This window comes from Leucoraja erinacea, chromosome 4, assembly GCF_028641065.1.
Source record: "Leucoraja erinacea ecotype New England chromosome 4, Leri_hhj_1, whole genome shotgun sequence".
Taxonomy (NCBI): domain Eukaryota; kingdom Metazoa; phylum Chordata; class Chondrichthyes; order Rajiformes; family Rajidae; genus Leucoraja; species Leucoraja erinaceus.
This window is the reverse complement of record NC_073380.1, coordinates 61228582-61241329: the sequence shown is the minus strand read 5'-3', so window position 1 is coordinate 61241329 and position 12748 is coordinate 61228582. Positions and strand designations below refer to the sequence as shown.

Here is a 12748-nt window from a genome sequence, read left to right as displayed (position 1 = left end):
AACATTAAACTCCGCAGAAAGGGGACTACCAACCAAGTCTGTTTTTGTTGTTTTTCCTCCCGTTACCAGGTCCTGACTATTGCACCTCATACTTGTAAATAGGTCCAGAAACATAGACCAACGTCTTTTGGAATTGGTCTGCTTTAATGGCTAGGAGGAATCTCATCTCTTCCAGATGTAATGTTTCAAACATATTTGATATCCACATTTTTATTGTTGGTGTGAGCGCATTTTTCCAGAATTTAAGTATGTTTTTTTCCCATTATTAGCCCGTAATTAAATAAATTCTTCTGAAACACGTTTAATTCAGGGTTACCTTCCGATATTCCGAAGATAATCCATTCTGGTTTTGGTACCAGTTTTATTTTGATCAATTTTGAAAAAATATCAAATATTTCATACCAGAATTTTTTGATTTTTATACAAAAAACAAAAGAGTGCGCTATGGTAGCTTCTTGACACAGGCATTTATCACAGATTGGTGAAACATTAGGGAAGATTTTATTTAATTTAGTTTTTGAATAGTATAATCTATGTAATGTTTTAAATTGAATGAGCGTATGTCGTACGTTGATCGAACATTTATGCACCTGTAGTAAATGATTATCCCAGGTCTCTTTTGACATTTTTATAGCTAATTCCTCAAGATCATTTTCAACCTCTCGCTTCTATGGTCTGAGGTTCGCACCTGCTTCAAAATGGTATCTGTCGTTGTTGGTTATGGCGTGAATCGACTCGTGCTTTAGAAATAACGTGGTGCTTGTCATTTTGCCTATTGCTACAACAAGTCAGCAGCAGGTGCTATCACACTCTGGTCTATCTAGATAACAGGGAGACAGACGTAAGGCTGTTGTTTATCGACTGCAGCTTGGTTAAACTCAATCTTCCCCTCAAAGCTAAACACCCCAATCTCCAAAGCCTGAGCCTTTGCACTCCTTTTTCAACTGGATCTTTGAATTCCTCATCAGCAGATCTCAATCATTGTGGATCGGTAACAACGTGACCTCCTCACTGACCATCAACGCAGATGCACCTTGGGCTGCATGCTTAGTTGCCTTTATTCCCTTTATAACTCTTTATTCCCATGACTGTGTGGCTAAGCACAGCTGCTATGCCATCTATAAATTGACAAATGACACCACTGTTGTTGGCTGAATCACAGGTGGTAATGAATCAGCATACAGGAGACAGATAGTTGGTTGAGTGGTGCCGTAATAATAAGCCCTTGCACAATGTTCTCAAAACCAAGGAACTATTCGTTCATTTCAGAAAAGAGAAATTGTCAGACCACGTGGCATTTTTCCATGGTGGGTCAGCAGTGGAGAGTGTTAATAGTGTAAACTTTCTTCAAAGTTTAAACCGATTTGGCATGTCACCAAATTATCCAGCAAACTTATAAAGATGCACTGTTGCAAGTATCCTGACTGTTTGTGAAATGGCAGGCCAGAGTTGTAGGTCAGAAAATGGATGGGGTGATGGGAAGGTGGAGGTTAGGACCAGTAAGTCTCAAAGGAAGGATAGGCAAGGGGAAGTGAAGGAATATGGTGACACTGAAGGGGTGAAGTGTGTTCATTTCAAAGCAAGGGGTATTGTGGGGCAAGCAGGTGAACTAAGAGCCTGGGCCTGTGCTTGGAACAATGATGTTGGGGCCATTGCAGAAACGTGGTTGAGAAAGGGACACAACTCGCAGCTGAACGTTCCACGGTTTCAATGTTTCCGACGTGATTGAACGGAAGCAAAAGAGGTGGTGGAGTTCTGCTACTAATCAGGGAAGCTGCCACGGTGGTACTTGGAGAGGACAAACTGGAGGGTTTGGCCGCTGAAGGCGATATGGGTAGAGCTTACAAAATAAGAAAGGTGCAGGGATCTTAATGGAATTGTACTATAGGGCCCCTGATAGCAAGCGGGAGATAGAGGGACAGACATGTAGATAGATTTCCAAAAAATGCAAGAACAACTGGGACATGCTCAGTGCCAAAGGCTTAGATGGGGCAGAATTTGTGGCGTGCATCTAAGAGTGTTTTTTGAACAGTATGTGGACAGTCCAACCCGAGAAGGGAACATAATTGTATGTAGTGTTGAGAAATGAGCCTGGCTGGGTGACTGGTGTTTTAGCGGAAGGATATTTTGGGGATGGTGATCATAACTTCATAGTTTTAAGATTGTTTCAAGTAGGAAGAAGGCTGGACTTAGCGGGAAAGTATTAAATTGAAGTAAGGCAAACTACAACTTTATTAGCCAGGAGCTCGGGAGGATACATTGGGGCAATTGTTATTGGGTAAGTCTACATCTAATGTGAGGATTGTTTAAAGACCAGTTGATTGAAATTCAAAACTGACATTATCTAGTGAGGAGTATGATGAGGATGGTGAAGTAAGGGAACCTTAGATCACCAAAGTGGTTGTAAATTTGGTCAAAAAGAAAAAGGAAGCACATGCATGATTTAAGAGGATGGAATTAAATAGGGTCCTTGAGAAACATAAAAAAAGGTGGAAAGAATTCAGGCGGGTGAATAGAAGGGTCATATGGGGTCACAAAATGGCGTTGGCAAGTAGGATTAAAGAAAATCCAAAAGCTTTTCCTCACCTATATTAAAAACAAGAGGGTAACCAGGGAGAAGGTAGGACCGGTCAAGGATTAAGAAGTAAAGTTGTGCTTGGTGTCTGGGATGTAGGCGAGGTACTAAACGCATCCTCTGCATCTGTTTTCACCAAGTTGGAGGACAGTGATATCAGTGTGGAGAATACTAATATGGAAGGTCATCTTGAGATTAAGAAGGAGGTGGCTTTGGGGGTCTTGAAGAGCATTAGGGTGGAAAAATCCCTAGGACATGATGGGATTTATCCCAGGCTATTGAGAGATACAAGTGAGGAGATTGCATGAGCCTTAATGATGACCTTTGTGTCATATCAAGACACAGGCAACGTTCTGGAGAGTAGCTAATGATGTTCCTTTAGTTAAGTAGTGAGAATCCAGGGAATAATAGGTTGGTGAACCTCACGCCAGTGGTAGGGAGGCTATTGGAGAAGATTAGTTGGGATAGGATTTACTCCCATTTGGAAAGGAATGGGTTAATTAGATACAGTCAACATATAGTCATAGAGTTTTACAGCGTGGAAACAGGCCCCTCCGGCCCAACTTGCCCACACCAGCCCACATGACCCATCTACAAAAGTCCCACCTGCCTGCGTTTGACTCGTATCCCAATAAACCTGTCCTACCAATGTATCTGTCTAAATGTTTCTTAAATGTTGCAATAGTTTAGATAGGTTTGAATACTGCAGGTTGTGGTTCAGTGACTTGATTGAGTTGTTTGAGGAGGTGACAAAAGAGATCAATGGTGGTGGATGTTGTCTATGGATTTTAGTAAGGCATTTGATAAAGTCCCCCATGTTATGCTTATCAGAAGATTAAGATGCAGCGGTTTAACCGTGACTTGGTCATATGGGTTCAGAACTGATCTAAATATCACAAATAAGTGAATTCATTGTTCTTTGTCATTTACAGAGGGATGCAATAGATGCTGATGTGCACATTGAGAAGCAAGACCAGGGAATGTATCATTATCTAACTTCAAAACAACTTTTCAAACTCCTTGACTGTCTACTGGAGTCTCATCGATTTGCCAAGTCCTTTAATTCCAACAATGAGCAGAGGACTGCACTGTGGAAAGCAGGTTTGTACCGTGCCTTGAATGTTATGAAATTATCCACACATTGCTGATAGAAAAGGCTTTTACTTCTATACCATAGCTACAATGTCATGATGTAACCAATTGCACAAGCCTGCTCATCATTGGTTCTAATAAAAGACTGGATGGTGGCTAATGTTGTACTTCTATCTACGAGGGCTGCATGGAAAATCCTGGGAACCATAGACCACTGAGTCAAATATCTGTGGAAGGCAAGTTACCGGAGAGGATTCTGAGGGATAAGATATGCTTTTGGATAAGCAGAGACTGATTAGGAATAGTCAGCAAGGTTTTGTATATGGGAGATTGTGTCTTACAAATCTGACTGAGTTTTTTCGAAGAAGGAACCAAATAAGTTAATCGAGGCAAAGCCATAATCGTTGTCCTTACAGGCTTTAGCATTGCATTTGATAAGGTTTTACATGGTACGCTGCTCTGGACGGTTAGATCACAGAACCCAGGGAGAGCTAGCCAACTTGATAGAGAATTGGCTTCATGGAAGGATCCAGAAGGTGATGGTGGAAGATTGCTTTTCCGCCTGAAGGCCTGTGATTGGTGGTGGGCTTCAGAGATCGATGCTTGGCCATTACTGTTTATGGTTTATATCAATGATTTGGATGAGAAAGTGCAAGGCATGATTAGTAAATTTCCAGATGGCACTATCATGGGTGGTATCGTAAATAGCGAAGTTGATTATCAAAAATGACAGTAGAATCTTCATCAGTTGGGCAAGTGGACTGAGGAATGATTAATAGAGTTCACTGCAGGTAAGTGTGAGAAGTTGCATCTTGGTTTGTCAAACCAGGACAGGACTTTCACAGTGAATGGCAGGTCCCTGGGGAGTGTTGGAGGACAGACAGATCGAGGAGTGCAGGTACATAGTTCCTTAAAAATGGCGTCACATGTAGATCGGATGCTCAAGAAGACTTTCGGTATATTGCCCTCCATCAGTCAAGATATTGAGCATAGAAGTGGGGATGTTTTGTCACAGTTGTACAAAACAGGCTGCATTTGGAGTATTGTGTTCAGTTTTCTTCACCCTGCTATAGGAAGGATGTTGTTAAGCCGGAAAGAGTACAGAGAAGGTATACAAGGATATTACAAAGTCAGTTATAGGGAGAGGTTGGGTAGGCTAAGGCTTTTTATTCCTTGGAGCACAGGAGGCTGAAGGCTGATCTTATGGAGGTGTATAAGATAATGAGGCAAATAGATAGGGTGAATGCATATTTCATGCAAAGTAGGGGGTGTTAAAGTGTTTGGCAACCGGGAGACACGTAGCCCAAGGCAGACTGAGTGAAGGTGATCGGCGAAATGATCGCTGAGTCTGCGCTTGGTCACGCTGATATAAAGTCCACACTGAGAACAGCGGATATAGTAGATAGAAACATAGAAAATAGGTGCAGGAGTAGGCCATTCGGCCCTTCGAGCCTGCACCGCCATTCAATATGATCATGGCTGATCATCCAACTCGGTATCCTGTACCTGCCTTCTCTCCATACCCCCTGATCCCTATAGCCACAAGGGCCACATCGAACTCACTCTTAAATATAGCCAATGAACTGGCCTCAACTACCCTCTGTGGCAGAGAATTCCAGAGATTCACCACTCTCTGTGTGAAAAATGTTTTCCTCATCTCGGTCCTAAAAGATTTCCCCCTTATCCTTAAACTGTGACCCCTTGTTCTGGATGAGGTGATGTGGACTCCTATATATCAGCGAGACCAAGCGCAGGCTCGGCGATCGTTTCACTGAACACCTGTGCTCAGTCTGCACGGGCCCATGTGGTCTCCCAGTTGCTAACCATTTTAACTCCCCCTCCCATTCCCATCCTGACCTTTCTGTCCTGGGCCGCAGCCAACAATGAACCATTGTACATTTCCTTGATGTTGGTCTGCTTTGATATCTCCTTTTCACACCTTGCATGCTCTTTGTATCCTTCCATATCTCTAGTTTCCCTTTCCCCCTGATTCTCAGTCTGAAGAAAGTTCTTGGCCGGAAACGTCAGCCATTCCTTCGCTCCAGAGATGCTGCCTCTCCCGCTGAGTTACTCCAGCATTTTGTGCCTATCTTTGGTATAAACCAGCTTTCTGCAATTCCTACCTACACTTGTATTCAAAGAATAGTGGATCAGCTGTGTTGTAGAAATTTAAGTTAGTTTAGTTAAGTTATTTAAGTTAGTTATTTGTTTTCGAATGAAAAACAGTAGAATCATAATCCAAATTTATCATTGTAATGTCCATTTAAAAAAAAAATACGTATGGCACCATTTACACTTTTTTCTGAAAGACCCAAGCAATTTACTGCACATGGAGCTTTTTTTATTATTGATGTAATAATACAGGAAATACTTAGCAGATAGGCAGCAACTATGAAAGGTTTTCACAACAGTAAACTGGCATGAGAACGCACAAGGAATGTTTGTTTCTATCTCCACAGATGCTGCATGTTTAGTTTAGAGATACAGCATGGAAACAGGCCCTTAGGTCCACCAAGTCTGCACCGACCAACGATTACCTGTACACTAGTTCTATCCTACACATTAGGGACAATTTACAGAAGCCAAATAACCTACAAACATGTACATCTTTGGAATGTGGAGGAAGCCTGAGTACGCCGAGAAAACCCAAGCCATCACAGGGAGAACATACAAACTCTAGACAGTACCCGTAGTCAGGAATGAACCAAGCGCTGCAAGGCAGCAACTCTACTGCTGCGCCGCTGTGCTGCCAGCATTTATTTTGTTTATTTCAGTTTCCTGCATTGTTTTTTTGTGCTATAAGGCCACTGTTGTAAAACACAGTCACCTTATACACAGCAGATTCCCATATGTGGTATTGTGATAATAACCATATAACAATTACAGCACGGAAACAGGCCATCTCGGCCCTACAAGTCCGTGCCGACACAACTTTTTTTCCCTTAGTCCCACCTGCCTGCACTCATACCATAACCCTCCATTCCATTCTCATCCATATGCCTATCCAATTTATTTTTAAATGATACCAACGAACCTGCCTCCACCACTTCCACTGGAAGCTCATTCCACACCGCTACCACTCTCCGAGTAAAGAAGTTCCCCCTCATTTTACCCCTAAACTTCTGTCCCTTAATTCTGAAGTCATGTCCTCTTGTTTGAATCTTCCCTATTCTCAAAGGGAAAAGCTTGTCCACAACAACTCTGTCTATCCCTCTCATCATTTTAAAGACCTCTATCAAGTCCCCCCCTTAACCTTCTGCGCTCCAGAGAATAAAGACCTAACTTATTCAACCTATCTCTGTAACTTAGTTGTTGAACCCCAGGCAACATTCTAGTAAATCTCCTCTGTACTCTCTCTATTTTGTTGACATCCTTCCTATAATTGGGCGACCAAAATTGTACACCATACTCCAGATTTGGTCTCACCAATGCCTTGTACAATTTTAACATTGCATCCCAGCTTCTATACTCAATGCTCTGATTTATAAAGGCTAGCATACCAAAAGCTTTCTTTACCACCCTATCTATATGAGATTCCACCTTCAAGGAACTATGCACGGTTATTCCCAGATCCCTCTGTTCAACTGTATTCTTCAATTCCCTACCATTTACCATGTACGTCCTATTTTGATTTGTCCTGCCAAGGTGTAGCACCTCACATTTATCAGCATTAAACTCCATCTGCCATCTTTCAGCCCATTTTTCCAAATGGCCTAAATCACTCAATAGACTTTGGAAATCCTCTTCATTATCCACAACACCCCCTATCTTGGTATCATCTGCATACTTACTCATCCAATTTACCACACCTTCATCCAGATCATTGATGTACATGACAAACAACAAAGGACCCAACACAGATCCCTGAGGCACCCAACTAGTCACCTGCCTCCAACCCGATAAACAGCCATCCACCATTACCCTCTGGCTTCTCCCATTCAGCCACTGTTGAATCAATCTTGCTATTCCTGCATTTATACCCAACAGTTGAACCTTCTTAACCAACCTTCCATGAGGAACCTTGTCAAAGGCCTTACTAAAGTCCATATAGAAAACATCCACTGCTTTACCCTCGTCAATTTCCCTGGTAACCTCTTCAAAAAATTCAAGAAGATTAGTCAAACATGACCTTCCAGGCACAAATCCATGTTGACTGTTCCTAATCAGACCCTGTTTATCCAGATGCTTATATATATTATCTCTAAGTATCTTTTCCATTAATTTGCCCACCACTGAAGTCAAACTAACAGGTCTATAATTGCTAGGTTTACTCTTAGAACCCTTTTTAAACAATGGAACAACATGCGCAGTACGCCAATCCTCGGGGACTATTCCCGTTTCTAATGACATTTGAAATATTTCTGTAATAGCCCCGGCTATTTCTACACTAACTTCCCTCAATGTCCTAGGGAATATCCTGTCAGGACCTGGAGACTTATCCACTTTTATATTTTTCAAAAGTGTCAGTACTTCTTTTACTTTGAACCTCATAGTATCCATAGCTACTCTACTAGTTTCCCTTACCTCACATAATTCAATATCCTTCTCCTTGGTGAATACCGAAGAAAAAAAATTGTTCAATATCTTCCCCATCTCTTTTGGCTCTGCAGATAGCTGTCCACTCTGTCTCTCCAATGGACCAATTTTATCCCTCGTTATCCTTTTGCTATTAATATAGCTGTAGAAACCCTTTGGATTTACTTTCACCTTACTTGCCAAAGCAACCTCATATCTTCTTTTAGCTTTTCTAATTTCTTTCTTTAGATTCTTTTTACATTCCTTATACTCCTCAAGCACCTCATTTACTTCATGCTGCCTATAATTATTGTAGATCTCCCTCTTTTTCCGAACAAGATGTCCAATTTCCCTTGAAAATCACGGCTCTTTCCAATTTTTACTGTTTCCTTTCAACCGAACAGGAACATAAAGATTCTGTATTCTTAAAATTTCCCCTTTAAATGTCCTCCATTTCTCTTCTACATCTTTCCCATAAAACAAAATTTCCCAGTTCACTCCTTTTAAATCATCTCGCATCTCATCAAAATTAGCCTTTCTCCAATCAAAAATCTCAACCCTAGGTCCAGTTCTGACCCTCTCCATAATTATATTGAAACTAATGGTATTGTGATCACTGGACCCGAAGTGCTCCCCAACGCATACCTCCGCCACCTGTCCCGTCTCATTTCCTAACAGGAAGTCCAGCACTGCCCCTCCTCTGCACACATTTTACAAACTCCAAACCATCCAGCCCATTTACAGAATGTGTTTCCCAGTCTATGTGTGGAAAGTTGAAATCTCCCACAATCACTACCTTGTGCTTACTACTAATCTCTGCTATCTCCTTACATATTTGCTCTTCCAATTCTCGTTCCCCATTTGGTGGTCTATAATACACCCCTATAAGTGTTGCTACACCTTTCCCACTTCTCAGTTCCACCCAAATAGCCTCCCTAGATGAGCCCTCCAATCTATCCTGCCAAAGCACTGCTGTAATATCTTCCCTGACTAGCAATGCAATACCTCCACCTCTTGCTCCTCCAATTCTATCACACCTGAAGCAACGAAATCCTGGAATATTTATTTCCAATCACAGCCCTCCTGCAACCACGTTTCACTGATCGCCACAACATCATACTTCCAGGTGTCTATCCAGACTCTAAGCTCATCCACCTTTCTTACAATGCTCCTAGCATTAAAATATGCACATTTAAGAAATCCCCCGTCTCTTATTCTCTGTATATTTCCTTTTTTTTCTTTCTTCTCTTGTGTCCGAGTGCTTCCCATTTCTGCTTCCTGCCTCCCATTCTGTCTACTAGCTTACTCTATTTGAGTCCCTCGCCCCAACCATTCTAGTTTAAAGTCTCCCCAGTAGCCTTTGCAAATTTCCCCGCCAGGATATTGGTCCCCCTCGGGTTCAAGTGCAACCCATCCTTTCTGTACAGGTCCCACCTTCCCCAAAAGAAGTTCCAAAGATCCAGGAACTTGAATCCCTGCCCTCTGCACCAGTCTTTCAGCCATGCATTTATCCTCCACCTCGCTCCATTCCTACTCTCACTGTCGCGTGGTACAGGCAGTAATCCTGAGATTGTTACCTTTTTGGTCCTTTTCCTTAACTCTCCTCCCAACTCCCTAAATCCTCCCTTCAGAACCTCTTCCCTTTTTTTACCTATGTCATTGGTACCTACATGTACCACGACCTCAGGCTCCTCTCCCTCTGATTTCAGGATATCTTGGATGCTTTGAGACACGTCTGAGACCTTGGCACCAGAGAGGCAGACCATCATCCTGGTCTCCCGACTGCATCCACAGAATCGCCTATCCGACCCCCTAACAATAGAGTCCTCAATTACTATTGCCCTCTTCTTTTTTTTCCCTACCTTTCGGAGCAACAGGGCCGGTCTCTGTGCTGGAGGCCCGTCCGCTGTCGCTACCCCCGGGTAGGCTGTCACCCCCATCAAACAGGAGTACTTATTTGCAAGGTGTACCGACATTGGAGTACTCACTCGTTCCTGCCTCTGCCCCTTGCCCTTCCTTAGCGTGACCCCCATGTCTCTCTCCCGTGGTTTTGTAGTGACCACCTCCCTGATGATAACCAGGCCTTCCCTTATTGAGGAATAAACACCTGAAACAATACTGAAAATAATATTTTTTAAAATAGAGGTATTGTTTTAGTTTTCATTTTGCCTGAGAGAGCAGAAAAAAATCTTGATATAACATCTCATTTGAAGAGTTAACCTTGCGTATACCATTCTCAATGCTGTGTCATCTTAGACTTTTGGTATCAAATTACTCAATTGTGACAGGCAAGAATGTAACCAATTGAGCTTGCTGACATTTTAATATTGTGGCAAATGTAAAATCTTAGTCGAAGTTAATCAGTGTTATAAAGCTGAATTTATTTCACATGTTGTTCTAGTTGGTAAATAATTCCGTTAAAAAACTCAATATGACTTCTTCAACAGATGCAGAATGTTTGCTTTATTCGGTATCTTTTCTGTTCACACAGGTTTCAAAGGCAAATCAAAGCCCAATCTTTTAAAACAAGAGACCAGCAGTGTTGCTTGTGGCCTACGTATCTTGTTTCGTATGTACACAGATAAAAAGCGGAGTGATGCCTGGGGGGAAGTTCAGCATAGATTACTTAAGTAAGTAGCAATTCTTATGATTAGTTATAAAATCAGCAGTTGGTTTTGATGCTTCTACTTCATTAAATGAACATTATGAAAAAATACGAGGGTAAATAAAATCACAACCATTACCCAGGTTCCTACCGGGATAAATATGCCAATTTTCAGGATTTTTGTGTAAACCTGCTGCTTTTACTGGTAATTTGTGAACTGCTCATCAATGTTGATGGAAGAACGGTCTCGATCCGAAACGTCACCCATTCTCTCCAGAGATGCTGCCTGTCCTGCTGAGTTACATCAGCATTTTATGTTTATCTTCAGTGGAAACCAGCATCGGCAGTTCCTTCCCACACATTGATCTCAGAGTACAGTCATACAAACTTGCAGTGATTCACAAGCCCTCTGGACTGTGCCCGGTTAGGCTTCGCATTGGAACAATGATACCATTTAAATGAATGAAAGGACTTGCCAGGTAATAGCTAATTTATATATTTAATTATGTAAGAAAGAACTGCAGATGCTGGTTTAAATTGAAGGTAGACTCAAATTACTGGAGTAACTCAGGCAGTAACTCTGGAGAGAAGGAATGGGTGATATTTTGGGTTAAGACCATTCAGGCTGATGCCAGGGGAGTGGGCGGGACAGAGATAGAATGTAGTCGGAGACAATAAGATTGGTGGGAGAACTGGGAAGGAGGAGGGGATGGAGAGAGATGGAAAGCAAGGGCTACTTGAAGTTAGAGAAGTCAATGTTTATACCGCTGGGGTGTAAGCTACCCAAGCAAAATATGAGTTGCTAGTCCTCCAATAAGCGAGTTCAGTATTCCCACTGCGCATGCCCAGATTATAGGTCACTCGCGATAGACATTCTCGACATTCTCTGTGCTGCTGCGTGTGTGCAGGCCTGCATTTCATCCGTGATCAGGGTTGGGCCCGGGTCTCCAGCGCTGCGGGCACTGTTGAGTTGCTGCTGGGCCGTCCCCGTCCCCTCCCGGCTGTTGCGTCCCTGTCCCGGGGCAGCCGTAGGTGTCCGGAGTGGCCCTGGGCTGGCGGTTCGCCGGCCTGGGGCAGTGACGGCCCCGGGCTTGCAGCCGGCACGGGAAAGAGGCGCTGGCTCCAGCTTGTCTTTGCCTGTTCCTTCGGGTTGGCCAGCAGCACCTGGACAGCAGCACCTGGTGCGCCGGCCCGGAGCGGTGGTGGCCCCGGATTTGCAGACGCCATTTGGGGGGGGGGGGGGGGGGGGGTTGGCTCCGGCTCGGCTCGGCTCTGGCTCTGCTGCAGCTCCCAGGGGGCCCGTTCCCCGGCTCCCGGGGACCGTCGGCTGCGCCTCTTGCCTTGTCCAGTGGCTGTCAGTTAGCCCCCTCAGTGCCGGCAGGGGCTGAGCACGTGTCATCGGGGATGCACACGACATGCTGCGATGGCTCGGCGAGTCTGGCAACATCTCTGGAGAAGTGTCTCGACCCGAAACGCCAGCCATTCCTTTTCTATGGGGATGCTACTGTCCCGCTGAGTTGCTGCAGCGTTTTGTGTGTGTCCCCGTTGATGGCTGGTGCTCGGTTTTTGCCAGCGCCGGGGGTTGGCCGGTGGCCGCTGGGTGGAGCGGGAGGTGCGGCTGTCAGTCCCCGGCCCGTCAGAGAGCGGATTCCTTGGGAGTTGGAGCGAGATTGGGCTGGAGTTGGCGCTTCTTCTCCACGCTGGCTGTGGGTTGGCCCGGCGGGGTCGGCCGCCGCTGCTCCAGGCTGGTGTCTCGTCGCTCCGTGGTTGTCGGTTGGCCCAGCAGGGCAGGCGGAGTTGAGCTGGAGTTGGCGCTGCTTCACCTCACTGGCTGTGGGCCTGGGATCACCGCTGCTCCGGGCCGGTGTCCCACCAGTCTGGGGTCACCCCCAGGGTCACTAGGGGGGGTGGGGGGAAACGGTCCAGTGGCGGTTCGGCAGCGCCTAGGACCCGGATTCCAT

The 12748-nt window shown here is 44.3% G+C and overlaps 1 protein-coding gene across 3 annotated transcripts in view; it reads left to right on the top strand.

Moving 5' to 3' along the window:
* arfgef1 (ADP-ribosylation factor guanine nucleotide-exchange factor 1 (brefeldin A-inhibited)) overlaps positions 1–12748 on the top strand; it is a 166911-nt gene that overhangs the window by 149237 nt on the left and 4926 nt on the right. For all 3 annotated transcript variants that reach the window (XM_055634414.1, XM_055634413.1, XM_055634412.1), the window contains 2 exons: positions 3508–3676; positions 10674–10812. In XM_055634414.1, the coding sequence (XP_055490389.1) occupies positions 3508–3676; positions 10674–10812 (308 nt within the window). The remainder of the gene's footprint in view (positions 1–3507; positions 3677–10673; positions 10813–12748) is intronic.